The 11,771-nt window shown below is 40.1% G+C and overlaps 1 protein-coding gene across 4 annotated transcripts in view; it reads right to left on the bottom strand.

Moving 5' to 3' along the window:
- Positions 1-291: 291 nt before the first annotated feature.
- The window catches only part of LOC147162843 (regulator of G protein signaling 6-like), a 43,320-nt gene continuing 31,840 nt past the window's right edge, over positions 292-11,771 (bottom strand). For 2 of the 4 annotated variants that reach the window (XM_086095158.1, XM_086095159.1), the window contains 13 exons: positions 10,382-10,432; positions 10,202-10,308; positions 9,367-9,418; positions 7,593-7,657; positions 6,961-7,037; positions 6,092-6,173; positions 5,262-5,336; positions 5,068-5,169; positions 4,796-4,968; positions 3,662-3,787; positions 3,344-3,530; positions 2,432-2,521; positions 292-886 (listed from right to left, as the gene is read on the bottom strand). In XM_086095158.1, coding sequence (XP_085951284.1) covers positions 710-886; positions 2,432-2,521; positions 3,344-3,530; positions 3,662-3,787; positions 4,796-4,968; positions 5,068-5,169; positions 5,262-5,336; positions 6,092-6,173; positions 6,961-7,037; positions 7,593-7,657; positions 9,367-9,418; positions 10,202-10,308; positions 10,382-10,432 — 1,364 coding nt within the window. In that variant the 3' untranslated portion in view covers positions 292-709. Of the gene's footprint in view, positions 1,122-2,431; positions 2,522-3,343; positions 3,531-3,661; positions 3,788-4,795; positions 4,969-5,067; positions 5,170-5,261; positions 5,337-6,091; positions 6,174-6,960; positions 7,038-7,592; positions 7,658-9,366; positions 9,419-10,201; positions 10,309-10,381; positions 10,433-11,771 lie in introns of all 4 variants that reach the window. The other 2 variants (XR_015097115.1, XM_086095160.1) reach the window with 2 other exon arrangements.

Genomic DNA, 11,771 nt, shown 5'->3' with positions numbered 1-11,771 from the left:
ATTGCAACGTGACAACTACTAGCCCCGGTCTCCCTACTTACTAGCATTCATGCTATTCACATACAACGATTTAGCGCACTGCTACACCGAGGCAACAAAAGCAAACCTATTTAACATTTCTATGGGGGAAAAAAAACAGTTTGTAAAGAAATGCGTTTTTACCCCTCATGTTGTCAGGGATTTTTCTAATATTTTTTTTATTGCAGTTGTAGTCTGGCAAATTTCACTAACAAACCAGTCTTTACTGCTGCAAATGAATGGACCCGTGCTGAGCAAATCAAACAGCCTTCATTTATTTTCCAAATAATGTGCTTTTATTAATACAGCCATACACAGTATACATTGATATAAAATATAAATGTATCCGCTTATCCAACAAACAACCCATTGTGTAAGGAGGCTAACGTTGCCATGTCACGTTTTACGTCCCTTCCCATCTGCGCTCACGTCCCGCCGCCGCCGCCGCGTCTGGTCTCGGAAGTCCATCCCCAGCAGGCTCAGTACCACGAGAGCGGTACAGTTCGAGTGCCGACGACCAGCTCTGACCCGTGTGGTCGCCCCTCATTGGGGGGGCTCACCGCGCCCCCCGCAAACAGAGTGTGTTAGGATGACTGCATCAGGCCTGATAAACGTTTGCCCGTCAATGACTTGCCCTGGAAAAGCCATTCGAGATCAGAGTTGAATACGTTCAGGAGTATTTTAAGATGTCTTAACTGTTGCAAAGTTTAAATGCAGGTTGACAGTGTAAAAAAATGGTGATAGCTGAGGCAGCCATTTTGTGCCAAGCGAGTGAACGGCCTGGCCTGACCATCGGACCACTTACCACACTGCGCGTGAACTTCTCCAAGGAGGTTCGGCGGCCTTGTTCAGGGTCTGCAGGTTGTTGCTATGGGAGGAGCATTTCGGGTTTGGGTCAAGGACAGGGGTCGATGAGCGGTGATGTTATTAAGGGGGGGGCGGGGGGGATGGTCAGGAAGTGCAAAAATGAAGGGTCAAGGACACAAACACGGAGGGTTGAGGGTGGCAGGCAGCGGCATGAGCGGTGTTGCGACAGCAAGGGACAAAAAGGCCGGCGTGAACACAAGTCGCTAGAAAGATCCAAATTACACTACAACAGTGTTCTACAACAGAGAGAAAATGGCGTTATAAGCAACAAAACACATTACAATAGACATCTGCCTATATATTTTTTCAGAAATAAGAAAAAACTCAATTATACTTACTATAAAGAGCGATTACCAAATTTGGTCATAGGCATCCTGAATTATGAAATGCGACTCGATACAGACTCAATTTCAGTGAGCACAGAAAGAACATTTTAAACTTAGTTATGCTTTTTAAATGAGCTAAGAAAATCAAGCGCAATATCCAGCAAGTAAATAACTCTTTTGACATCAAGACATATGATTTACTACTTTCAGTTTCTGACAATCTGCAAAACTGAAACATTTTAAACAGTGATAGGTTAGCATTAAAAGTACCATTTTGTTTGAAATGCTTCTAAATATTAGTGTACTGTATCATCACATTTTTGATTTTTTTTTTTTTACTGGTCCAATACATTTGTTAAAGCGACGCAGAAAATTTAATCGCTACTGCCACCTGTGGCTGAAAAATGAAACTGCATTTTCCCTTCTGCACATTCACAACGTGCACATGTCACAGACAGACGGCGGGAAATTCGAACCTGAATTCCGTCTGAAAACTATAAGACAAAGACTTGCAGGAGCGCCCGTTAAACAGCTAAGATGTTAATCTACTAATTAGAAGATGTTTAAGTCATAAATGGTCAAATAAAAAGGCTATTGTAAAGTTATTTTGGGACAAATTGTTACGTAGAGCAGCTTTAAGCACTGTATATATATTTATTTAAATACGTAGTACGTATTAAATATATGAGTAGTGCAAGGAAATGTTCTAGATCTAATAGATTACTTGAGCAATATTAGAAACTGCTAAGTTATGTTATACAATCCTACAATTTAGAAAATACTTGTAAGCTCAAAGCTTTATTGGCAAAAAAAATGGTAACAGTAAAAAGCTTTACTTTCATAATTGGCACCAGATTTTCACTTCTTTACCTTTTTATTGGAACAAGCACATTTGACAAAATATGGCTCCCCGCCCCAGATGGACTTAATATTGACACTTTCAAACAAAAGCAATTTCCGTCGTTTGGATATAAAAGAACATTTGGAGATTCAAACGTGTAGAAAGTTTCCATCCGGTCGCATTTTATGTACACTGGCGCATCTCTGGAGTGAGAGAACTTTTAATGGCTATTAAAGTTTTAATGATGTGTTAATCACTGCGCTACAAGTCACAGTTTGCCTCACTGGCGGCGACGGCGGTCGCATAGCGAAAGAAGCAATCAAAGCCGCCGTGAATGAGAAATGCAGGACATCAAGGTCAGTGAAGGTCACAGGCTCACCTTCTTTCTGGCAAACAGGAGGTCTTGGTAGATGTTGGATCGCAAAAAGCGTGCATAGCTGTCACTTTTCATTAGTGTGAAGATGTGCTCCTGAAATGATGGAGGGGGAGGAAGAAGAGAGGAAGAAGGAAGAGCAGGGAGAAGAAGAAGATGAAGGAGGAGGGGGAGGAGAAGAAGATGAAGGAGGGGGAGGGGGAGGAGAAGAAGAAGGGGGAGAAGAGAGAGGAAGAAGGAAGAGGAGAGAGAAGAGAAAAAGACAAAGGAAGGGGAGAAGAATATGAAGGAGGGGGAGGAGAAAAAGAAGAAGGAGGAGTGGGAGAAGAAGGTGAAGAAGAAGAAGGAGGGGTAGGAGAAAAAGACGAAGGAGGGGAGAAGAAGGAGGAGGAAGAAGAAGACGAAGGAGGAGGAGAAGAAGAAGGGGGAGGATTAGAAGAAGAAGGAGGACGAGGGGGAGAAGAGAGAGGAAGACGAAGGAGGAGGAGGAAGAAGAAGAAGACGAAGGAGGAGGAGGAGGAAGAAGGAGGGGAGAAGACAAAGGAGGAAAAAGATGGAGGAAGGGGAGGAGGAAGAAGGAGGAGGGGGAGAAGAAGAAGGTGTCACACTTGAAAAGGACCTTATCCATGGAGGATGGACCAATGGAAAAATTTGTGGATTTGACTGCCTCATGAAGACAATTGTACAATCCAATCTACTTTATTTCTATAGCACATTTTAAAAACAAGCTATACTATAAAACTAAATATAAAAAAATATATAATAATAAATAAATAAATAAATTCATTAATTGTTATGCCATCCTTGTGGCGGAAATTGATTAGTCATGCCTGAAGAAGACCATCATGTCCGCCGTGGTACAAGGCCTCAAGGTTGTTATGGCAATAGTTTGCGTGAGGAACGCGTCGCGGTCGTCACCTGAGCATCCTCAAAGCTGTAGCGCCCGGGGTCTCTCAAATTTTGGCTGGTGCGCTCGTAGCTGTGAGAGTCCAGGTTAATGGAGCTCGGCGCTCCCTCGGCCAGAAACTCATGCCAGATCTCCTGCGCCCTCGAGGGGACGTCCTGCAGCGGCTGACGCTTCAGATCCTGCACTGCCAACCAAAACCTGAAGAAAAAAAAAAAAAAAGCCAAATCCAGCAAAATTGCTTTCTTTCCATTAATACAGACTAGTAAAAAAGAAAAAAAAGAAAAAAAAAGGCTAGTCAGAAACGGAAGTTTCAAAGACCACCATCTCACCGCAAGTTCTCCGAGCTGAACTCTGACTCGAGGAACTTCAGAAACTGATCTCTTCCTGCTGGGTCTTTTAGCGTCTCGTCTAAGGAGAAGCCCCACTTCTTCACTCGCTGCTGGGTGGGCTCATGACTGTTCCAAACAGACAAAAAAAAAACAATGATTACGACTAAAATAAAAAGGAGTAAACTGGACAATTAAAATGTCACTGAGATGTCTCACATTAGCCCAAGATCGAACCGGTTCATTGGAGGGTAAAAAAAAAATAAATAAAAAGCACAGGGCTCACGGACTATTAACTACATTTAGCTTAGCATGCCGGTCTGTCTGCTTTAAAGTGGAAGTGAACCTTAAACATTTCTTGAAATAATATAATACGTGACATCACTAGTCTAAACATGCCCTTATGATTAATATTACATTTGTGGAATACGAGCTATGAAGTAAAATCCAGCCATTTTTATCCATCTCGGGGGGGGGGCGGCCATTTTGCCACTTGCTGTCGACTGAAGATGACATCACAGTTGCTCAGGGCTAAACCAACGACCAATTACAGACCACCTGTTTTCTGAAGCTGAGCTGTGATTGGTGTTTATCTGAGACCTGAACAACATTCTGGTGATAATGACCTCATAATTTAAGTTTTACTTTAATTTTTAGAGTGTAGGTAACAACCAATTACGACTCGCTTGTTTTCTGGGTTTGGGCCGCAAACCGAGCCATGATTGGTCGTTACCCATTTCCTCAGCATGCGTGATGTCATCTTCAGTTGACAAATGGGTTTTTAAAAAAGGTATTATTCATGAAAAGTAATGAAATTATCAAATTAATTCTGGACAAAATATTAACTTTTTCCTGCTGCCTTTAAAGGTAACTACATGAGACAACGGAAGAAGTAGTCTGCGTCTCAAAATCAACAGCAAAAATTTTATTTTTACTCTCATATGACACTTTTCATACTGAGCAAGTGCAGTGTGAAAAGGGCTCTATAGTAGTGATAAGAAAATGAATCAGCCAATTGGAAGACAAGATGCTAAAAACATGCTTAGCGGTGAGCCGACTTCAAGCTTCACTACGCCGCATTGACGTTGAAAGCCGACTGGTCTGTTGAAAACCCTCAGAACTTCCGTTCCACCATACCTTGCCTCCAGGTCCCAAAAGGTGGTATCGTCACTGATCCAAGGGTTGGAGGGCTCGACGGCTGACGCGAGTGGGTCGTACTCCATGAATTGCTCAGTGTAGCCCATGAGACTGTCGGCCACTTTGGAAACCTTCATGCAGTGTCGGCCCAGCTGGATGTTGAGGAAAGAGATCTGACGGAGAGATCCAGTAATGAGAAGTTTAAATAAAAAGGTAAGAAGCCATCAATCGTTATATAATGGACCTGCAGGGGGCACCATCATTTACCGTACCTCTTTCTCAACGTCCTCTTGGGTGAGCTTTCTGGCTGGCGGAGAGCTGATGTGGACCGGACTCGGCTGGCTCTGCCCGTCATCCGGCACCCCGTAAACCGACTGGGGAGGTCGTGGATATGAAACGTGAGCTTATTAATGCCAAAGACAAAACAAACAAAAAAAATCCTCCAACTTGTTTGAGCTCGTCTCACCTTTTTCACCCTGTGCGGGTTCTTTTCTCGCCGACACTTGCGAATGTCCATCTCGGTGGTGTTGACGCAGCCTGGCTGTGGAAGACGGGTGAAAGCGATTCAGAGTTAGATCACCGACAAGTGTGAAGCGGCTTCTGATCCGTGTACGTGACAGAATTTTTGAATTCAGTACAACCACAGATGCCAATTATTGTGTGCAAATCGCTATAGATGCATTTTGCAAGTCAAATTTGGCTATCACAAGTTTCACTCTGGCCAACCAATCAGAAGATGGAAAAATGTCTTTGCGAGCAAGCTAGCTCGCCCTGTGAGGCGAATTTGGTTTGGAATCAAAGAACAACATTATTTTGTTTTGTTGGAATAATTTTACATCCATAAATGTACATTTCTAAACTGAAAACCTTTATTCCAATTATTTTTGATTGAAATTGCAATTTGCTTTAAGTCTCTGAAATTGATAACGAACAAGAAATGTCAATTAGTAAATAATATCCATGCAGAAATATTCAAAATAACTCATAAATTTGTTATTTTATGTTTTCCCCCCTGATTGCCTGATATTTATAATATTCATCTATGTTCAATAATTGAAATTAAAACATTTTTTTTAAAAGTGGCGAATTTGGACTAATTAATCAGTCCAATTTGGTCAGTTCAATTCATTTTTTCACTGATCTATATAATGTGGACCATTTGGGACTAGTATTTTTACAAATGATCAAAATGTTGAAAATGACAAAAATGCTACAAAATAAAACTGTTGGGAATAAATCAATCCAAGTTTAATTTCTGTTCTCATTTCAGCAGTATAACTTTTGGGAGTGACTCACCACTGGTCGATGGACATCCCAGAAGGCCCTCTCTTGGCTATCCAGGACCTTCCTGTCTGCCTTGTCCTTCTTTCTGTCGATTCTGATTAAAAGAGAGAGAGGGTGGGGTGGGGGTGGGGGGGGGGTGTATTTAGGGCATCTAGTAGTGGACAGTAGTGGTCATATTTACAGTAAATATAAGGAACACTTCTAGGCCATACATCTAAATGAACCATAAAAAAAAAAAATACTTAACCGTTGCTCATTGTGTTAGCTTGTACACTTGAAGCGGCGAAAAAGTAACTAGCACATGATTAAAATTTGGTAAATTGACAATTTCCCCTTAAATATATAGAATGTTAATTCAACACATTTGAATTATGATGTATGTTTGCATTAAGTAAATTAATTAATGTACATTTATAAGTACTGGTGCATTTAAAAACGGCAGTCTGGCAAAATGTTACTAATTACTAAATAATACAATTTTGACAAAAAGTGGTTCTGATATCGGGGTTTCACTCAAAATGATTAAATCTCATTGTAAAGCGGCCCCAGTCCTTCAAATTCAAATAGCTAAAAAAAAAATAATAATAATAATAATAATAATGATAATAATAATAATAAAAATAAACAAAATAAAAAATGAAGAAAATTAACCAATGTTTTTGAGTATTTTGTTTTGAAAATGCACTTTTACCATAAAGATGGCAAAATGCGCTTACAGATGCTATGCAACAGAGGGCAGTGTTGCAAAAACAAGTCTTGTGGCGTGGATGATGACTATTTGTGTTGTAGTCCAGGAACGTAAATGAAGTGAGGAACCCAAACGTGCACGCAGCCACTGGATTACTTTGCATTTATATAATAGCTCCACACTGATGACTCACTTGACTTGAGCTTCAGCCTGCATGAAGATGAACTCCCACTTCCTGGCGAAAGCCCTTTGCAGGCGGGCAAGGTTCTCCTGCAGGATCCAATCACACAGCGTGAGGGAACATCTGTTCACATACCTCAACGGTTGTTCGTATACTGAGATATGTGTATTCAAGCAAATGCATTTAATTCCATGTAACCTAAAGATGACAACGTTCACATGATCTGGTCGCAATCTGTGCACACACCTTTTGTATTCGAGTCTACTTCATAAAAAGTACCCAGCAAGCATCTGTCAGCAAAGCAGTTATGACCCCATTTACAAAGAGGAAAAAAAAAAACATCAAGCGGGTGTTAAACAGTGAGCCTAATGAGGCCCGCAGCCACAAAGTGACCTGGATATGACAGAGGGGAAGTAAGCTGGACAATACTTGCAGAATCATTGGAAATATTGCCGCACACTAAAGCGCTCTTATGAGAATGAGAGCTCAGCGAAATGGCCAGTAATTCATTTGCCAGTAAATAACCGCACTTGTTGCTCCTAAAAATATGCAAAAAAAGTATTTGCTAGATGACATAAAAGCTGGTCATTTAATAATGGCATTTTCTGGGAAGAGTGTAAAAACGTCAGCGAGCAAATACTTACAGCCTCGTAGTCGGCGAGCTCCAGCCTGGCTTTGTTCTGCATGGTGCGTTTGCACAGGTAGATGGCTGCAGGACCACACCGTAGAAAAAGGGCAGAGGGGCTAATTAGTTTGTTTTCAGAAAACTAGATCATGTTCTACAAAAAGTCATCATGGCAAGATTTTATTTGATAAAATATACTGTCAGGACACCATGTCTGTATTTCTTCAAGTGAGAGAATTCTACTAGTTTACTTCAAAATTCCCAATATCTGTGCTGTGATTGATGCCTGCCACCTTGTGGCAAGTACTGGTATTACAATTCAAAGCTGCTGTTCTTTTTTTAATGAATCAAAAGCAAGACAATCCCATTGTGCTGATGTTGTCCCATTCTTCGTCTCTTGGGTCCTATTTACACAATATGAGGAAGTTCATGATGTGATAAGCACAGAAGACGGCATGTAATTCCTTTGGCATCTCAGCTCTGAACATCCTTCAGCTTTCACACAATTTCTGAGGGAAGCAAATGCCTAATTTAACATGCAATTAATTGTCTTTGTTGCTGTCACTTCTTTTTAACGTGTTAGATTTATCACATCATTAAATGTGGCCTTTCTTGCTCTGACCGTCCTAATCTATGGAACACTTCACTCATTCACTGCCATCGACGGCTATAGACGTAAAAAAAAAAAATTGTTTCACATTTTTTTCCACTTTTGTTATCAAAAGTATGAAAACCTAGATTTTTAGAGTTTAGAACAGATATAACATTTGTGATTAATTGTAAGTTAACTATTGATGTCATGCGATTAATTACAATTAAAAAAAATTATCGTCTGATGCCACTAATTTTTAAATATTTTCTTTTGTTTGATAAATTAATTAAACTCGAGATTAATCAACATGTTTATATCTCTTCTATATGTACAATACATTTTTTTCCTAGGTTTTCATACTATTGTTAACAAAAGTGGAAAAATGTGGAACTAATAGAAATAGTTCAAATGAATTTTTGACGTCTATAGCCGTCAATGGCAGTGAATGAGTTACTAGTTGAAACAACACATTAAGACAATGGAGTCACACATACAGCATGTACATCTTGTGTGGGCGTGGCTAGAGAGGCTAAGTACAGGAATTATTTTGGACACAAGGGACCTTAAAAAAACAAATTACACCTGGTGTATTTAAAACAATCACATGATATGCCTTTCAGTCCACTATCTTAATGCTAACATTAAATAGCCTTCATGTTGCAGTGCAGATTGGTGCAGCAACAAAACAATACTCAGTCATTTTCTTCATCCTCCACATAGATCGCTAAAGCATAATATCAGGGAGTGTTATTTTACCGCCAATACAATAATTACTTTTTCGGGGAGGGATGGCACGGCTTAATGCCTTTTCTATTCATTTCGATGGGCAAAGATTGAGTGTTTTGAGTTACGAGTATTATCTGGGAACAAACTGGACTCTTATCTCAAGGTGCACTAGGACAGGCGAGTCAAACGTACGGGTCAGAACCAGACCATCATGGGTCCAATTTCGCCCATCGGGACAGAACGCATTGCCTGCAATTCTTCAATGAATTTTTTTGGCTAACTGACGACCACTTAAATTACATTATGGAATTAGCTGTTACTCGAGATTTGACACTTGATCAATCTCCTTTGTGATTGAATAGAGATTACAGTCCAACTTCACATTCTCATCTCGTTATAAACGAGAAGTTTTTACTTGTGTCCATGTAGTTGATATAAAAGTGGCTTTTCGGTGCACGGCGCACACGCGACTCACCATAGTCTGTGTTCTCGGGCTCCCAGCAGTTTGAAGGCCAGAAGTACGGAGACTGCAAAGAGATGCATACATCTTTGATCTTATATAATCAGCATAGCATTCTTTGGAGTTGAGGCAAACAATCGCTTTCTGCAATCTTATGCCATGTAATTATTTTTTGCCTGCAAACGTGACTCTGTTTTTTGACGCTCCCTGCCGTATCTGTGAAGTGGTAGCTATATTCTCCGCTATCCATATTTAATTATCTCTTGCAACCGATGTTACACACACACACACAAGTTCATTCCCAAGCCTATTAATAATTCATCGCTCCTATCTAGCATGCATTCTTAATAGGCAGAGCAGAATTAGAACTTGGTGATATTTTAACATCTTTCAGCCGCAGTTCGTCAAAGAAGGAAATGGATGATGACTTCGCTTGTGCCGATAATGAACAGACAGATTAAGATGATTTTAATCTGCATTTAATCTAGTATCTCTGTTGTAATAGCCAGAAACAGATGTAGATCATTAAATCTACGTGTAGCTATGACTGGGCAATAAAGTTTTTTTTTTTTTTTTTAAACAGCTTCCATAGTTGAAAGCACAGTCTCGCTGATGTGCACTTCTTGTAATTAAATAGCTCCAAACAGTGGCGCTAGTTTGAAAAAGCACAGTCAGCCAAATTGGCCATTTTTGACGTCATAGCAAGGAGCAGCTGGGGACATTTCTTGTCCATGTGACAAAAAGAGGTCAGCACTTCCCCACATTGGATGCGAACAGTTCCCGGGTTCCAAATTGAATAGTAAGTTTAGCGAGGATTGCCGTCATAGCGTCGCACAATAAATCCGCTCACCTGAAAGCGGTAAAGGGTTCCGTCGTCTTTGAGCGCCAGCACGTGGTCCGAGATGGGGAAGATGTAGCCGTGAGCCGCAATCAGACTTCCCAAGTGGATGGCCTCAGCTGCGGAGACGAGCGAGGCTTTTAAAAGCAAGCGCCATTGTGCTCGCATGTAATGACTTCGCCGTGCACATACCTGGATCCTCTGTAGAGAGGTTTTTCATCAGCCACTGAACAATGTCCGCACCTGTTCACAGGGAGAACATTGCATTAAACGGGTCACGGCACCACGTCTGAAACAGTTTGCACAAAAGTTGCAATCGAAAGAGAAATTGGCTTTGGTTCCAGGTCACAACAGTCCAAAATGGACATTTCAGAGGACTTCAGATGAGGAGCAATAGCAAATGAAAAATAATAAGAAAAAAAAAATATATATATATATATAAAAAGGTATGTGAAATATAAGATGCACACAACACTAAAGATTTATATTAAGCTTTAGATAAAGCTAAAATGATGAAAAAGTTTAAAAAAATAAAAAATAGGGCCACCATTTTTCTTTGCAATATACATTTTATATTTAATACAGAGCAATGATTGTTTTAAGAGTTAATTTCTGTGACACACCACAGACAAATCCTAAGGCGTGCTGTGAAGAAAAAAAGAAATCAAAATGTCTCAAACTCGCAGCCCGGGGACAATTTGTGGATCACAGGATGATATTTTGCGGCCCCGTGAAGAGAAAGGTTGGTGACAAGAGTAGCCAATTACAAGAAAAACAGGAGGTAGACTATTTCTTTTGTTGAGCACAGATGTACCAAACATGTCTTGAATGCACAGAGAAAGTTGTGATGCTCCAGAAATCAGACAGGCATTCTTAAATTAAAGAATAAAACAATATAGAAAATAAATAAATAATGCAATGCTGTAATAAAAATAAAATTATTAAATATATAAATTGATCTTGTTCACGTTCTGAAGAACTGCTAATATTCTGAAATGCTTTTAATGAAGACTGAGAAGATTGTACTCTTGATCCCCTTTTAAAAAAGTAACAGCTGTAAAAGAAAGTGTAAATGTATATCATACTTAGATTTAATAGAACTAAACTGGGTTGAAAGGTATGCACACTTCGATCATTTACTTCAGTGATTCTTTTGAGGAACACCTCATTTTTTTCACCACGCTAAGAAAGGCTGTAATCTGCCTAGCAACATGTAGCTCAACTTGCTAGAATTTGAGTGATAGCTTTGTGATTAAAAAAATAAATAAAAATAAATCACATTCTTTGTATTTGTATGCTGTAAGACCGGAGAAAATGGCAAAAATAAATAAAAACAGCGCTACCGTTTTCCCGTTATATCCTACCATTATTTTTCACATTAAAACATCACGTGAGCAATGTTGCCGGTCGATATATCTAAACATGGATTCGCTTTCTCTGCTCCTGGACAGCATATTATTGCTTCATATGCTCGGCAGCGGCTGCAGCGCGAGATTGGAATGCCGTCGGGGTGAGACGTGACTCAACCAGCCAGGAGACAAAGATGATTCATGGAAGGCACACACGAAAGATGGCGGCGCCT

Source organism: Leptonotus elevatus, chromosome 14, assembly GCF_054856555.1.
Source record: "Leptonotus elevatus isolate MCC_2025b chromosome 14, RoL_Lele_1.0, whole genome shotgun sequence".
Taxonomy (NCBI): Eukaryota; Metazoa; Chordata; class Actinopteri; order Syngnathiformes; family Syngnathidae; genus Leptonotus; species Leptonotus elevatus.
Note: the sequence above shows the minus strand (reverse complement) of the source record. Positions and strands in the feature narration are given on the sequence as shown.